The sequence below is a fragment of the Cucumis melo genome, chromosome 8 (genome assembly GCF_025177605.1).
Source record: "Cucumis melo cultivar AY chromosome 8, USDA_Cmelo_AY_1.0, whole genome shotgun sequence".
Taxonomy (NCBI): Eukaryota; Viridiplantae; Streptophyta; class Magnoliopsida; order Cucurbitales; family Cucurbitaceae; genus Cucumis; species Cucumis melo.
In genome coordinates, this window is record NC_066864.1 from 23,780,107 (window position 1) to 23,793,133 (window position 13,027).

At 34.6% G+C, this 13,027-nt stretch overlaps 1 protein-coding gene across 1 annotated transcript; it reads left to right on the forward strand.

Moving 5' to 3' along the window:
- Nucleotides 1–4,487: 4,487 nt before the first annotated feature.
- LOC103486183 (uncharacterized) lies at nt 4,488–4,928 on the forward strand. The gene has a single exon (XM_008444053.1). It carries the CDS (start codon nt 4,488–4,490, stop codon nt 4,926–4,928), a length of 441 nt encoding a protein of 146 aa, XP_008442275.1.
- Nucleotides 4,929–13,027: the final 8,099 nt, after the last annotated feature.

Here is a 13,027-nt window from a genome sequence, read left to right on the forward strand (position 1 = left end):
CAACTTTTACTTTATATAGTTTGTATTTTTTTTTTTTATAATTATGCTCTCTTCAATATAAAAGTACACCTTTTGATGCAGTTTTTTCGCGTTTAGTTTTTTTTTTGTCGCAAGTCTAGCTCTTCGCATTTTAGTACTTAAATTTTTCTTTACGTCTCAATGATAACTTCAGTGAAATAAAATATGTGAAATAAGGTTCCATTTGTTATTTAGGCGTTCAACTTGTTAAGGAAATTTATTTAGGAAACAATTCTAAAGTTTATTAGGCGAGCAAGTTTTACCTCAAACCTCTTTTGTAATATTTTTCTACAAAAAATCTTAGTATTCAATTTTAGCAATGAGGACATTACTAATCTCTAAATTTGTGGGTGTGCGAGGTTTGCGATAAAGCTTTTGAAACTTTTTAGAAATCTCATTAAGGCGTTCTAAAAATAAGGCATTTTAACAAAAGTTAAAATAGTGCAAAAAAGAAGCAAGTTTGGGAGTTTGTTGTATTTATTTATTCAATTGAAATAACAACTTCTATGTTGCCTCCTCTCACAAAAATAAGAAGAAAGTTTGGATTTTTTTGAGATTGCGGGGAGGATTGAGGTTTTGTGGGTGTTTTGGATTTTGAGGGAGTCTGGGAGGTTGAGACTTTAGTAAGTTTGCCATTTGATAAATGAGAGAAGGTTACTTGTCTTCTTTTTGGTGGGACTGCTTGACGATGTGGAAGGATAAGTTTCCTTGTAGTCCCTGGCCTTAATAGTTTTAACTTTCTTTGAACCCGAGGCCTCCTCCTTGCTTTGCCTTTTCCACTTCAAGGGGACATCTGGTTCTTCCCATTCTTCTTCTTTCTCGCTATCCACACTTTTATCCTCTTTCTAACCTTCTTGTTTAGTCTTAAAGCTTCTCAGCTTCACTTTATTTTTGTGGATAGTAATGATGCGATGGAGTGTTGGTCCCATGCAAACTCCATCGTGTACTTGAACTTGTGGGGACTTCTCTCACTTCAGGCAAGCCTTAAGACATAATTGCTCAATGAGACGTGGAAACGTTTTTTCCCCATGTGGATGCTTAACCCTTGGAGTTAGATGCTCGCAGATAATCTTGCCAAGATTCACTGGAATTTCCATCATGATACAATATAACAACTTTATTCTTTCCATTGAGATTGTGCTGTCATGGCGAGTAGGCATTATGTTCTTCTTGATGAACACCAACCATACACTTGCCTCTGGTATTCATCAATAAATTATGCAGGAAGAGTTGATACTTTCGGGTTGGTGTTTGATCCATTTTGTCCTTGGCTAGCTAACTTTCTCTAAGGCCTCTTGTAAATCGCGATCCTTTGGATTCTTGAATATCACATGACCAACCTCATTATTTTCCAACCCATACATCGTGTTGATGGCATCAGGCCTCAAGTCTCCTTTTTTTCCTTTGATCTTGGCGTAATGCTCTTTTGTGTTGATGTATCCTTTGTAGAATAGGTCCACCACGCCAGGTCTAGTAGTAGAATCTCTTATCTCGAGATTAGCTAACAAATCTTTCCTAACAGTCACAGTCAAAGCTTTCAAATGAATAGGTCCTAAACAGTAAGGGAAACCTATAACTTAACTAATAAATTTAACAATTGGTTAAAGACCAAAAATCATCTCAAATCAACTTACCCAAAGTTGAGGTTGAAACCAATTCAACCTTGATTGGAAAATTCCACAGCTCCATTCTTCTAATTAAATTTAGCCAAACCTTAAAAAAAAAAAAATCCAACTTAAATCCATAATTTAAATTGTTTAGGATAAAAAAGATATTTGATGGGCGTACCCAAATCCAATCAAAAGCTTACCAAAAATACTAAATGGCTTCAAATGACTTAAGGAAAGTGAGGCAGAAGGCTTGACTTACTAAAACGATTTGAAAAGGGAAGGGAATATGTGGCTTGGCTCGGCTCGACAAGGAACTTCAGCTCAATTTGGAGAGAATTCGACTCAAATAGTAGAGGCCACTCAAGTTTTTGAAAAGGTGGCTCGGGCGGAGCTTCTATGTGATATTGGTTCATTCATGTTCCCGTTCTAAACTCGAAACGTTACATTGGGAATACCCACACCAATCCTGACATCTTACAATCGACATCGATAAGGTGGACTCTCGACGCTTTTCTTACGGCATCGACGAAAGGCCTATCGCCCGACGCATCTTCTCGCAACGTGTTAAGTAAGCGTCGAGAGACCTACTATTTCTTGAAGTGATACTATTGATCCACTTGAATTATATATTAGTTATAGACATTTAAAAAAAAATCACCCAAGGGCAAATATGGATCCAACAACAAAACTGGGCTTTAATGTTAGTTTAAAACCAACGTTATAGAGGTACAGTATCAGTTGTCAACCAACATCTATGAACATGTTATTAAAGACTTTCAATGTCGGTTTGGTTTTGATGTCGGTTTTAAACTAATATTATAAATGCCAACAATATCGGTTTTAAAAATGACATTAATATAGGTATGGTGTTGGTTCTTAACGAACATCTATCAACGTGTTATTAAAGCCTTTTACTGTCGGTTTTGCTTTAATATCGATTTTAAACTAACATTATAGATCTTCTTTTGTTTCAATTTGTCACCTGCTTTTGTCAGTAATTGTCTTATACTAAATGTCTGTCATCATTTTCTTATTAAAAAATAAAAAAATATATATAAATATTTTTTTTCTTATGCATGAGAAATAAAAAATAAATGTTTTTTTAGGAAGTATAATATTTCTCTTTTACTTATTTATGTTCTAAATAAAATCTTAATATCGTGTTTATATATACAACAACTTGGCTCCTGGCTCCAACAATAAAGAAAGTGAGAAGTTTAAATAAGTAACCTATCAACAAGTTACATTGGTCATCTTTGCAAAAGGAAAATAAGTTTCATTGAGAGAATTGGTTGTCTACTTTGGAGGGTCCAAATTAGTCCAAAATCAACCATAAATCTTAAGCAATCATTTAAATGAGTCTAAACCTACAATCAACAATCTTTCACAAGTTAGAAATTTTCTAAGGTTTGTAAACTAATATGCAATGTCTTAATTGATTGATCTAAATAAAGTCTTAACGCAAAACTTACTGAAAATGGCTTGAGTCTTAGTTGAAAAGTGATTGAAGAAGTCCAAAACTACAAAAAGAAGTTCCAAAGGTTTTAAATGAGAAAATGAAAATTTTCTGCTAACAAACAACTAATAGAAGAAGCACAACTAACAAACTATAAGAAATTCAATAATATATTCAAACCCTAATATTTGAGAGCGAAAAATAATGGAGAAGAGAGGTGGAAAACTACTTTTATTAAAATGAAAAATTAAAATTATCTTAGCTTCGGTTTAAATGGATTTTTAATGTCGTCACTTTCTAAAAAAGATATCCTTAACGTCGGTTTAAAACCGAACATTGTACCTTCATCTTTGATGTTGGTTTAAAACCGGCTTTAAAGATCCATTTTTTAAAAACTGTCATTAAACATTTGTGTTCAATTTTTCCAACCTACATCATTGGCTCAATTTCTTGTAATGGAGGTACAAAATCGACCAAGTATCAAATTTGAAATTTTTTTCTTATCATCAAACTTTCATGCATCAAATATATGCTAGCAATTGTACATTCTAAATATGCATGTCGACTACAACAAATTGGACATTCCATGACATAAATAGTAATAAAAAAATAGAGGGGAGGTTACACATATACTCTCCCAATTTGGTTCAATTTTGATTGATAATGTTTTCCAACTACACTGTAGTTGTGTTTCATTACTACATTTTTGGATATTAAATTAATTCCTTCCACTTTTGCAAACTGTTCGGTTAACAATATGATAGTATTTGTTGTTTACTCCATGTTTAAATATATATTAATGAATAATATGCTTTATTTTGTATCTGTCTTTATACTTTCTTCTCTCGAGTTTAATTAAGTTTATAAAAGGCATTGGTGTATTGGTGTCTTTTTTTTATAACCGTATTTAATTTTGTAAATTAGTGAAAAAAATGGTAAACATAAATTCTTTTTATCCAACTAAATCCTAAGCTAATTAAATGTGTTTTAGGTTTGAAATTTTGGAATAAATGAGTTTTATATAAATGAAAAAATGGTTAAAAATGGCAAAATAAAATTCCTTTTTTTTTGCTATTTTTCAAAATCCATAACTGTTTTTGTTGTTAGCCTAAATGAAATCTAAATTGGGTGTCAACTGAATCATAATCGTTGAAAGATACAAAATTACCCATTTTAAAAATTTGTTATTCCAACTTCATAGTCACCAATGCCCATGGCCGATGAATTGAAGGAATTAAAGAAATGGTGTTGGATTGTACCATAAAGAGTAGTAAGAAAAAATGGAAAGAAATAATGTCAAAAGTTGATGGGTAATAAATAATAGAGAAAATTATTATATTAAATTGGAGGAAAATGATTGCTATATAAAGGAAGCATTAGAGAACATAGTAAAACACAAGAAAATGGCATCAAAAAGTTGGATAATGATGTTAGGAGGTTGGTTACTTGTTCTCCTAGGGTTTCATCTTATTGCTGTCCAAACACATGCTAGACCTATTCCTCCATCTGGATCGAATCCGACTACGTCCGACCCCCCTCCTCCACCACCATCAAATTTCATTTTCAAAATGTATCCAAAAGGCATTGTTCCACCATCTGGGCCAAGTCAAAGAACATCAGACTCTTCTCCACCCCCTCCATTCAATATCTTACAAAACAAGTTTGATTTTGGAATGTATCCAAAAGGCATTGTTCCACCATCTGGACCAAGCCAAAGGACATCCGACTCTTCTCCCCCGCCTCCATCCAATTTCTTTGAGGAGAGGTTTGGACGCGTACCTGTTCCACCTTCAGGACCAAACCCAACCACATCTGACTCTCCTCCTCCGCCTCCATCTCACTAGCTTCACACAAACAAGCAAAATCAATTCAGATTCCCCACTTTATGGAAAACAATACAGACGAGGGAAATTATGGCAAAAGAAAATTTCTTTATCTATTCAGAATATATATATACTATATTATATTATATCAATAACTGTTATAATCCATGATGCCTTGAGGTTGAGGATACATATTTTTTGTTGGGCTTGATTTTTTAATATTTTACAAATAATAAGACTATTATTATTCTATAAATCAAAGAATTTCAATTTGATTATATTAGAAGAAATCGTATGGAGAGGAAAAACCTAGGATATTTAAAAAAAGACAAACTCTAAAATTTAACTTTTTTTTTTTTTTAATGTCAAATAACTTCGCATCATTTTGAATATTCACAAACCCCATTAGTCCATTTATTCGAATTACTAGGTGATTAAATTGATAAAAGTTATGTACTCAAATATATTGGCAAATGATATTTTGTTGGTTTGTTGTTAATATCTTTACATGTTTTTGCACTGCTGCAGCAATATGGTTTTTCTTAAGAAACATTATTTGAGTTTTGAGTCCGTTTCTAAAAAGAAAAACAAGTAGGTATTGTTTTCGATTTTTATTTTTAAAAATTAAACTTATAAATATTACTTTTTCGTACGTAAGTTTCATTGTTTTGGCATACACTTTCTGCCTATAATATTCTAGAGAATCAATACAGGTTTCTAAAATTTAAAAAAAAAAAAAAAGTTTGAAAAACATTGCCTTTGTTTCTAAAACCTTAAGCACTATTTTATTTAACACCTTTGTTTTTTAAAACCTAAAAACTTAACTAGAGAAACCTTAAGCACTATTTATTTAACAAAGGTGAAAATTAAAATGAAAAAATTAGGAAAAACTAAGCATAAATTTAGAAATCGAAATCTAATGTAACCCGTAATTTTAATTAGTTTTCAAAACATAATATTAACATTTAATCTTTTCCAGAAAATAATTAGGAAGAAAATTGTTAACATATTCAATTTGTGAAAAGTAATTCCAAGTTCAAATGGAAATTCCCATTCATATCTCACACTTTCTTTCTGTCTAATTTCCATGTGAAGTCAAATAATGTATACCAAAATCTTCCTAAAATCTTCTTTCCGTAAAAAAAATTTCCATTTCAATTCAATATTCAAAAATCTTCCAAATTTAATTTACAGAAATTATTATTGTTCCTCATGTGCTTCCCAACTTTCCTTATGTGTAAAATTTTAGGTTTCATTCCTTATGTTAGGATTATCGACTTTCTTTCTTAAATTTATATTTTGTATCCATTTGATCCTTAAAACTTTAAAAATTATAAATTTAATCAATCAACATTTATATATTTTTTTCAATATTTATAGATTTATTTTACATAAAGTTGATGGGTTAAAGTTTCATATTCTACGTAAAATTTAAATTTAAATGGAATATCTTACTGGAGATTTGTCAAAAATGGCAAATTTGACAAAATATTTACAAAATATATTAAAATTTCAAATTCTATCAATGATAGACATTAATAGACATCGATACAATCCAAAATTTTACTATATTTTGTAAATATTTTAGTTTATTTTACTATATTTGAAAATGTCTCTTGATTAGTTATTTTTTAAACTTTTTAAATGTTCTTTAAAGACATATAACTAGACACATATTTAAAAGTTAAACAAACATAAATTTGTTCTATTAAATTATGTCAACAGTTCGAGTGATTGTTTTTCATTCCTAGTCATATGAAATCTTGTAATTTCAATTAGTTTCTTTGTAAAAGTAATTTTTGAATATATAATATATAAAATTAGAAGTTAGAGAATGTAATATTTTTAGGAAAACTTTTGTAAATGTAACAAAATAACAAATTATTTACGGTCCATGTAACAAAAGCCATAAAGTTAGTCATTTGTTTTAAATATTCTAGATTTTGCCCTTCCATCTGTCTAATTTCCTTGCGATTCGTCTTCCTCATGCAATTTCGTCTTTCTTCTTTCCTTTTTTTTTTTGTGCGATTTTTTTCCATCATCTTTCTTATTTTTCAATTATTTATTTATGTCATTTAATCTTTCTATCGTTTTTATTCTTTTCCTCTTCTTTTTCTTTTTCGCTTCGATTCCTTTCCATCGTCTTTCTACTTTTCCTCTTTTTTTTTCGCTATGATTTCTTTTCATCATCTTTCTTCTTGTTTTTTTTTTTTTAATAAACGACTGTGTACAAGTCTGTGTACAAAAAATAGCAAAATCTAAAAGATTGTGTATAAAGAATCTTGAAAAAAATCATTTACATTGGAGTAGTCAAATATAAACTATCATGTAAAAAAAGTAAACAATCGTGTAAAAAAAATAAAAAATTGTGTATAAAGAATCTTGAAAAAAATCATTTACATTGGAGTAGCTAAACGATCGTGTAAAAAAAGTAAACTATCGTGTAAAAAAAATAAAAGATTGTGTATAAAGAATCTTAAAAAAAAATCATTTAGATTGGAGTAGCCAAATGTAAACGATCGTGTAAAAAAAGAAAAACAAATGCTCCAAGTTACTTAGGATTTTACTCGATGAAAAGTAATATAGGAATTTGTGAAAAATGTAGGGTAAAAGGGGCATGTAAAAATTCTTCCTAAATAGCCTCTTTTAATATAATGAGGAAAAACCAGTACCTTGTACTGATTTCTAAAATGTTTGCCAAGCTAACGTATTTATGAAATCATTTATGACAACTGCTTAAATGTTTATGAAATATTGTTTTAAAACCTATTACTCACTGAGCTCGTTTAGCTCATACTTTTAAAACTGTGTTTTCCACTTTCTAGGGAGAAGTCATGTTCTCGAAGTCTGATTTGACATTGTCTATCTGCTGAAGGATTTTGTCTTTTTCTTTGTACATGTCCTATTGTTTTGAAGCTATGTATATTTGGTCTTTTAAATGTGCCAGATTTAGGTTAGGGTTGGTTGGAGACAGAGTCTATTTTAATGTAATTATGGGTTTTGCTCGGTGCCTGTACCAAACTTATGTTTAAGTTTGTTAGTGAATGGTTTGCATCACAATTTTGCCTATCAATTATGTTATTGGCTTCCGTATGCATTTTTTTTTTGTTAAAGGTTAGTGGTCAAGGGTCAGCTAGTGTCATTCAAAAGGATAGCGATATTGATTGACTTCACGCTGTCTCTCGGGTCAAGAGTAAGTGATCCGAGAGGGGGTGTGACACCATCTCTCTGAGGTTGTAGGATGCCTTCGTTTGCTACTAATTTGAAATTCATCAGTTTTGGCTCCTTTAGTTTATATGTTGCATCTTCTATTTCTTTTTCTTCATCGTTTTGTGTCAATGATATATATTTCAATTCTATCGTTGACAGTTTGACATTTTCTATCAATAGACTTCACATTGCCATCAATTATCATACTTGTTTTTCCTTTTTTTCAGATTTGTATTGATTTTCTCAACTTGTTCATTAAACATTGTGATTTGAATGCATTCTCCCTTAAAAACAATTTAACTTTGATCATTTAAGCAACAAAACATCAAACTGTTTTTTTTATTTATTATTATTATAGTTTTTACCTCTTTATCAACCACTGTAATCTTTTTTATGTGAGGTTCTCTTTTTCTCTTCTTATATTGTTGGATAATAAATTCTCTTACGATTGTTACTTTTGTAGTTCAACCTCTTTGAAAATGTTTTAAATTCATTATCATTGTTTCTATCATCCAGTACAAGATTTTTTTAAGAAAAATGTAAATTCAAATTAGTTTTCTAATTTTGCAAAATTGATTGAAAACTGAAAAGCAAAGAAAAATGAAATACCTTTCGTGATTGAAATTACAACTGTAAAGAAAAAAAAAAGGATAAAATCGGTAGCAAATTGAGTAGAAAAGAAATAATATACATACCCATTTGAAGTTTTGTTTAAATATTAGTTGAAATAAATAGTTGTTACTTTTATCTAAAACTATTTAATAATTGTTGAATTAATGATTAATTTTGTACAAAATTTTATGTTACAGGTTAATAATAATATAATTATTATAATAATTTTCAATTACATATTTAATAAATTTCGTAATAATAGAATTGTTATAACGATATTTAAAGAAGTTTTATATTATAATAGATTTGTAATAAATTGAAAATTTAATTAATTAAATTAAAATAAATTGATAATGAGAAACCATATAAGGAATTTCATAATAACAAATTTTGTGATATTACATTCCATTTTATGGGAATTGATATTAAGCAAAAAATATATATATATATAAAAAAAAGAATATCATTTCGATGAGCGTATAGATGGAATTTTAAAAGAATTAAAAGATAAATGTGTAACGCCCCGACGTTCGAGGTAAAATTTTAGCATTTTAAGTAAATTGTTCGGAAATTCGAGTTTTGGTAAAACGATAAAATAATAATATAATATTGATTATATTATTATTATCGGGAATTATTATTATTATTTTTAATGTTAATATTTTCTTTTATTTTATTTATAATAAATATTAATATTCTTATTTAATATTATTATAATAATATATATTAATATTCTATTATAAATTTATATTAATTTTATTCAATATATATATATATATATATATATCATTATTTATTTTTATTTTTATTATAATTAAGATTATTATTATTATTATTATTAGTTATTTTTATTACATATATATTTTTTTTATTATTATATATATATATATATATATATATATATATTACAAAAAAAAACAGAGAGAGAAAAACCCTACCTCGCGCGCGCACGCCCCCCTTCCCCTCCGTTTTCGCTTTGTCCCTTGCGCCGCCGCTCGACCCGAAAACCCCACCGCCTTCACGAAGCGCCGCCGCTATTTTCTCCCTCTCCTTCTTCCTCTCTTCGGCTCCTTCACCCGACGAACACAGACGCCATCCGTGCGCCTTCGACGACCGCTGTTTCTCTCCATCCGCACCTCACCGACGACAGCAGACGCTCGCCGGACGTTCGCCGCGGCCTCCATCCCTTTTCCGTTTCGCTTCCATCGGCCGACGCTTCTCCATCTCTCTCTCTTCGTTTCTACCACCGCCGGCTTCCTCTCCTTCATCATTTCGTGTTTCCGACGCCGACAGAGCACAGAAGGGAACGCCGCCGTCGCTGGAAGAGAGAAAGCCCTCCAAAAAAAAAAAACCGTGCTGCCCGTTTCGCCCAACCCGACCCGGTTCCAAGCCAACCCGACCCGGTTCCAAGCTGACCCGACCCGAAACCACTTCCAGCCGAGCCGAGCGAGCCGCGTGAACCAAGCCGAGCCGCGAGCCGAGTGAGCCGAGCCGCGAGCCGAACCAAGCCGAGCCGCGAGCCGAACCAAGCCGAGCCAAGCCGAGAACCAAGCCGAGCCGAGCCAAGCCACCTAAGCCTTCCTTCCTCCACTTCGGTTCACGGTGAGTCTTCGGTAAGGATTGTTTTGATGAATTCCCTAACGTTACCTCGTCTGATTCGAGTTTGAACGTTGGATTAAGATATGGCCCTACTTTTCTCCCTTGAAGGTAGTACAGAGTTGACGCTTAAGTTCTCAGATTCCGCGGCAGGCCTGGTTGAAGATAGCTTCCTTTCCTTGGGTGGATCTGTCGAGCGTGGATTTCGATCGAGGGGCATAACCGAGTATCAGGTAAGGGTTTTCCTACTACTGGACCTCGAGTCCAGGCTGAAAACGTAGTAATCCACAGGGGATTACACGTTAGTGACTGTACCAAATATCTGTATGCGTGTTGACTGTTAAGTACTGATATTATATTTTGTCTGATGTAAATATACTGTGACTGTTATTTGTGGATTGAGATTTTATGTTGATGGACCTTAAAGTTACGGTTCAGTATGTAGTAAAACACTGGTCTGGATGTGGTTCATGGAGTTTGGACGGGGAAGGACAGTGAGTCCGGTTTTGGGCTGGTTAGTCGATTGGAGCTAGGGTTTTCCCCTAATGGTGTGCGAGTTGGTAATGCACATAGTAATTGAGGGTGTAGATGTTTAAACCTATACTATCTGACTGACAAAGCCGATGGCGGGACTGTGATACGAATGTCGTTGGTATGTGACTGATGTAGACAGTTTAGTTTGGACTGAGGGGTAACGGTTAGCTTCATCTATGGGGTAGTGTGCCTTACTGATATGTGCATCCTTCGGGAGCACTAGACTGATATGTGCATCCTTCGGGGGCACTAGACTGACATGTGCATCCTTCGGGAGCACAAGACTGATATGTGCATCCTTCGGGAGCACAAGACTGATATGTGCATCCTTCGGGAGCACTAGACTGATATGTGCATCCTTCGGGAGCACTAGACTGTTATGTAGGGCACCCCCGAATAGGAAGTTAACTGTTGTCCCCTAACGGGCCCAGTAGTGGGTCCCTTACTGGGTATGTTTATACTCACCCTTTCTCTTCTTTAACTTTTCAGGTAGGGGTACAGCGAGGGGCAGACCGACGAGAGGCAGGAAGGATGCGTGAAGGCCATATGGACGCGTCTGGTTTTCTTTTCGCTTCCGCTATGTATTTTGTCAGAATATTTTGACTTGTGATTTTGGACTGGTGACTTGACATTTTATTTTGTGACTTTTTTTTTGAATTATTTAAAATAGGGCCCGAAACTGTCTTTTGTAAGGTTTATAATGTTTTAATGAATCATATCTGGTCTGTTTTAAATTTTATGTTGATTGGTCGAGTTTTGGTATTTGGTAGTGACCTCAGCTTAGTCCGGAAAAGTTGGGTCGTTACAGTTGGTATCAGAGCCTAAGTTTTAGGTTCTGTAGACTGACTTATAATGTGAGTCTGTGTTTTGTGTCCTTATGGCTGAAACGATCCTTGCCGCTCGTCAGGTACGCTCTCATGAAAGTATATGTATAACTCTACATGCATTACCTTACCTAAGTTAAACTGCAAATTCAATTACCAATTTATGACTAAAGGAATCGTTGGTGGTTGTTAGGGAAATGCCACCAAGGAGAGGTGCACGTAGGGGTGGTCGAGGAGGCCGTGGAAGGGGAGCAGGACGCGTTCAGCCTGAGGTGCAGCCTGTAGCCCAAGCCCCTGACCCGGCTGCGCCAGTTACTCATGCGGACCTAGCCGCCATGGAGCAGAGGTTTAGAGATATGATTATGCAGATGCGGGAGCAGCAGAAGCCTGCCTCGCCAACTCCGGCGCCAGCTCCAGCACCAGTTCCTGCTCCAGCTCCGGCTCCGGTACCAGTTGCACCCCAGTTTGTGCCGGATCAGTTGTCAGCAGAGGCTAAGCATCTGAGGGATTTCAGGAAGTATAACCCCACGACGTTCGAAGGGTCTTTGGAGGACCCCACCAGGGCTCAGATGTGGTTATCGTCCTTGGAAACCATATTCCGTTACATGAAATGCCCTGAGGATCAGAAGGTTCAGTGTGCTGTTTTTATGTTGACTGACAGAGGTACTGCATGGTGGGAGACTACAGAAAGGATGCTAGGTGGTGATGTGAGTCAGATCACGTGGCAGCAGTTTAAGGAGAGTTTCTATGCGAAATTCTTCTCTGCCAGTTTGAGAGATACCAAGCGGCAGGAGTTCCTGAACCTAGAGCAGGGTGACATGACAGTGGAGCAGTATGATGCGGAGTTTGACATGTTATCCCGCTTCGCTCCCGAGATGATAGCGACCGAGGCGGCCAGAGCTGATAAGTTTGTTAGAGGCCTCAGACTGGACATTCAGGGTTTGGTCCGAGCTTTCAGACCCGCTACTCATGCCGATGCATTGCGCCTGGCAGTGGATCTCAGTTTACAGGAGAGGGCCAACTCGTCTAAGACCGCTGGTAGAGGTTCGACATCGGGACAGAAGAGGAAGGCTGAGCAGCAGCCTGTTCCAGTGCCACAGCGGAATTTCAGACCAGGTGGTGAGTTTCGCAGCTTCCAGCAGAAACCTTTTGAGGCAGGGGAGGCTGCCAGAGGAAAGCCGTTGTGTACCACTTGCGGGAAGCACCATCTGGGCCGTTGCTTATTCGGGACCAGGACCTGCTTTAAGTGCAGGCAAGAGGGTCATACAGCTGATAGATGCCCGTTGAGACTCACGGGGATCGCGCAGAATCAGGGAGCAGGTGCTCCACATCAGGGTAGAGTCT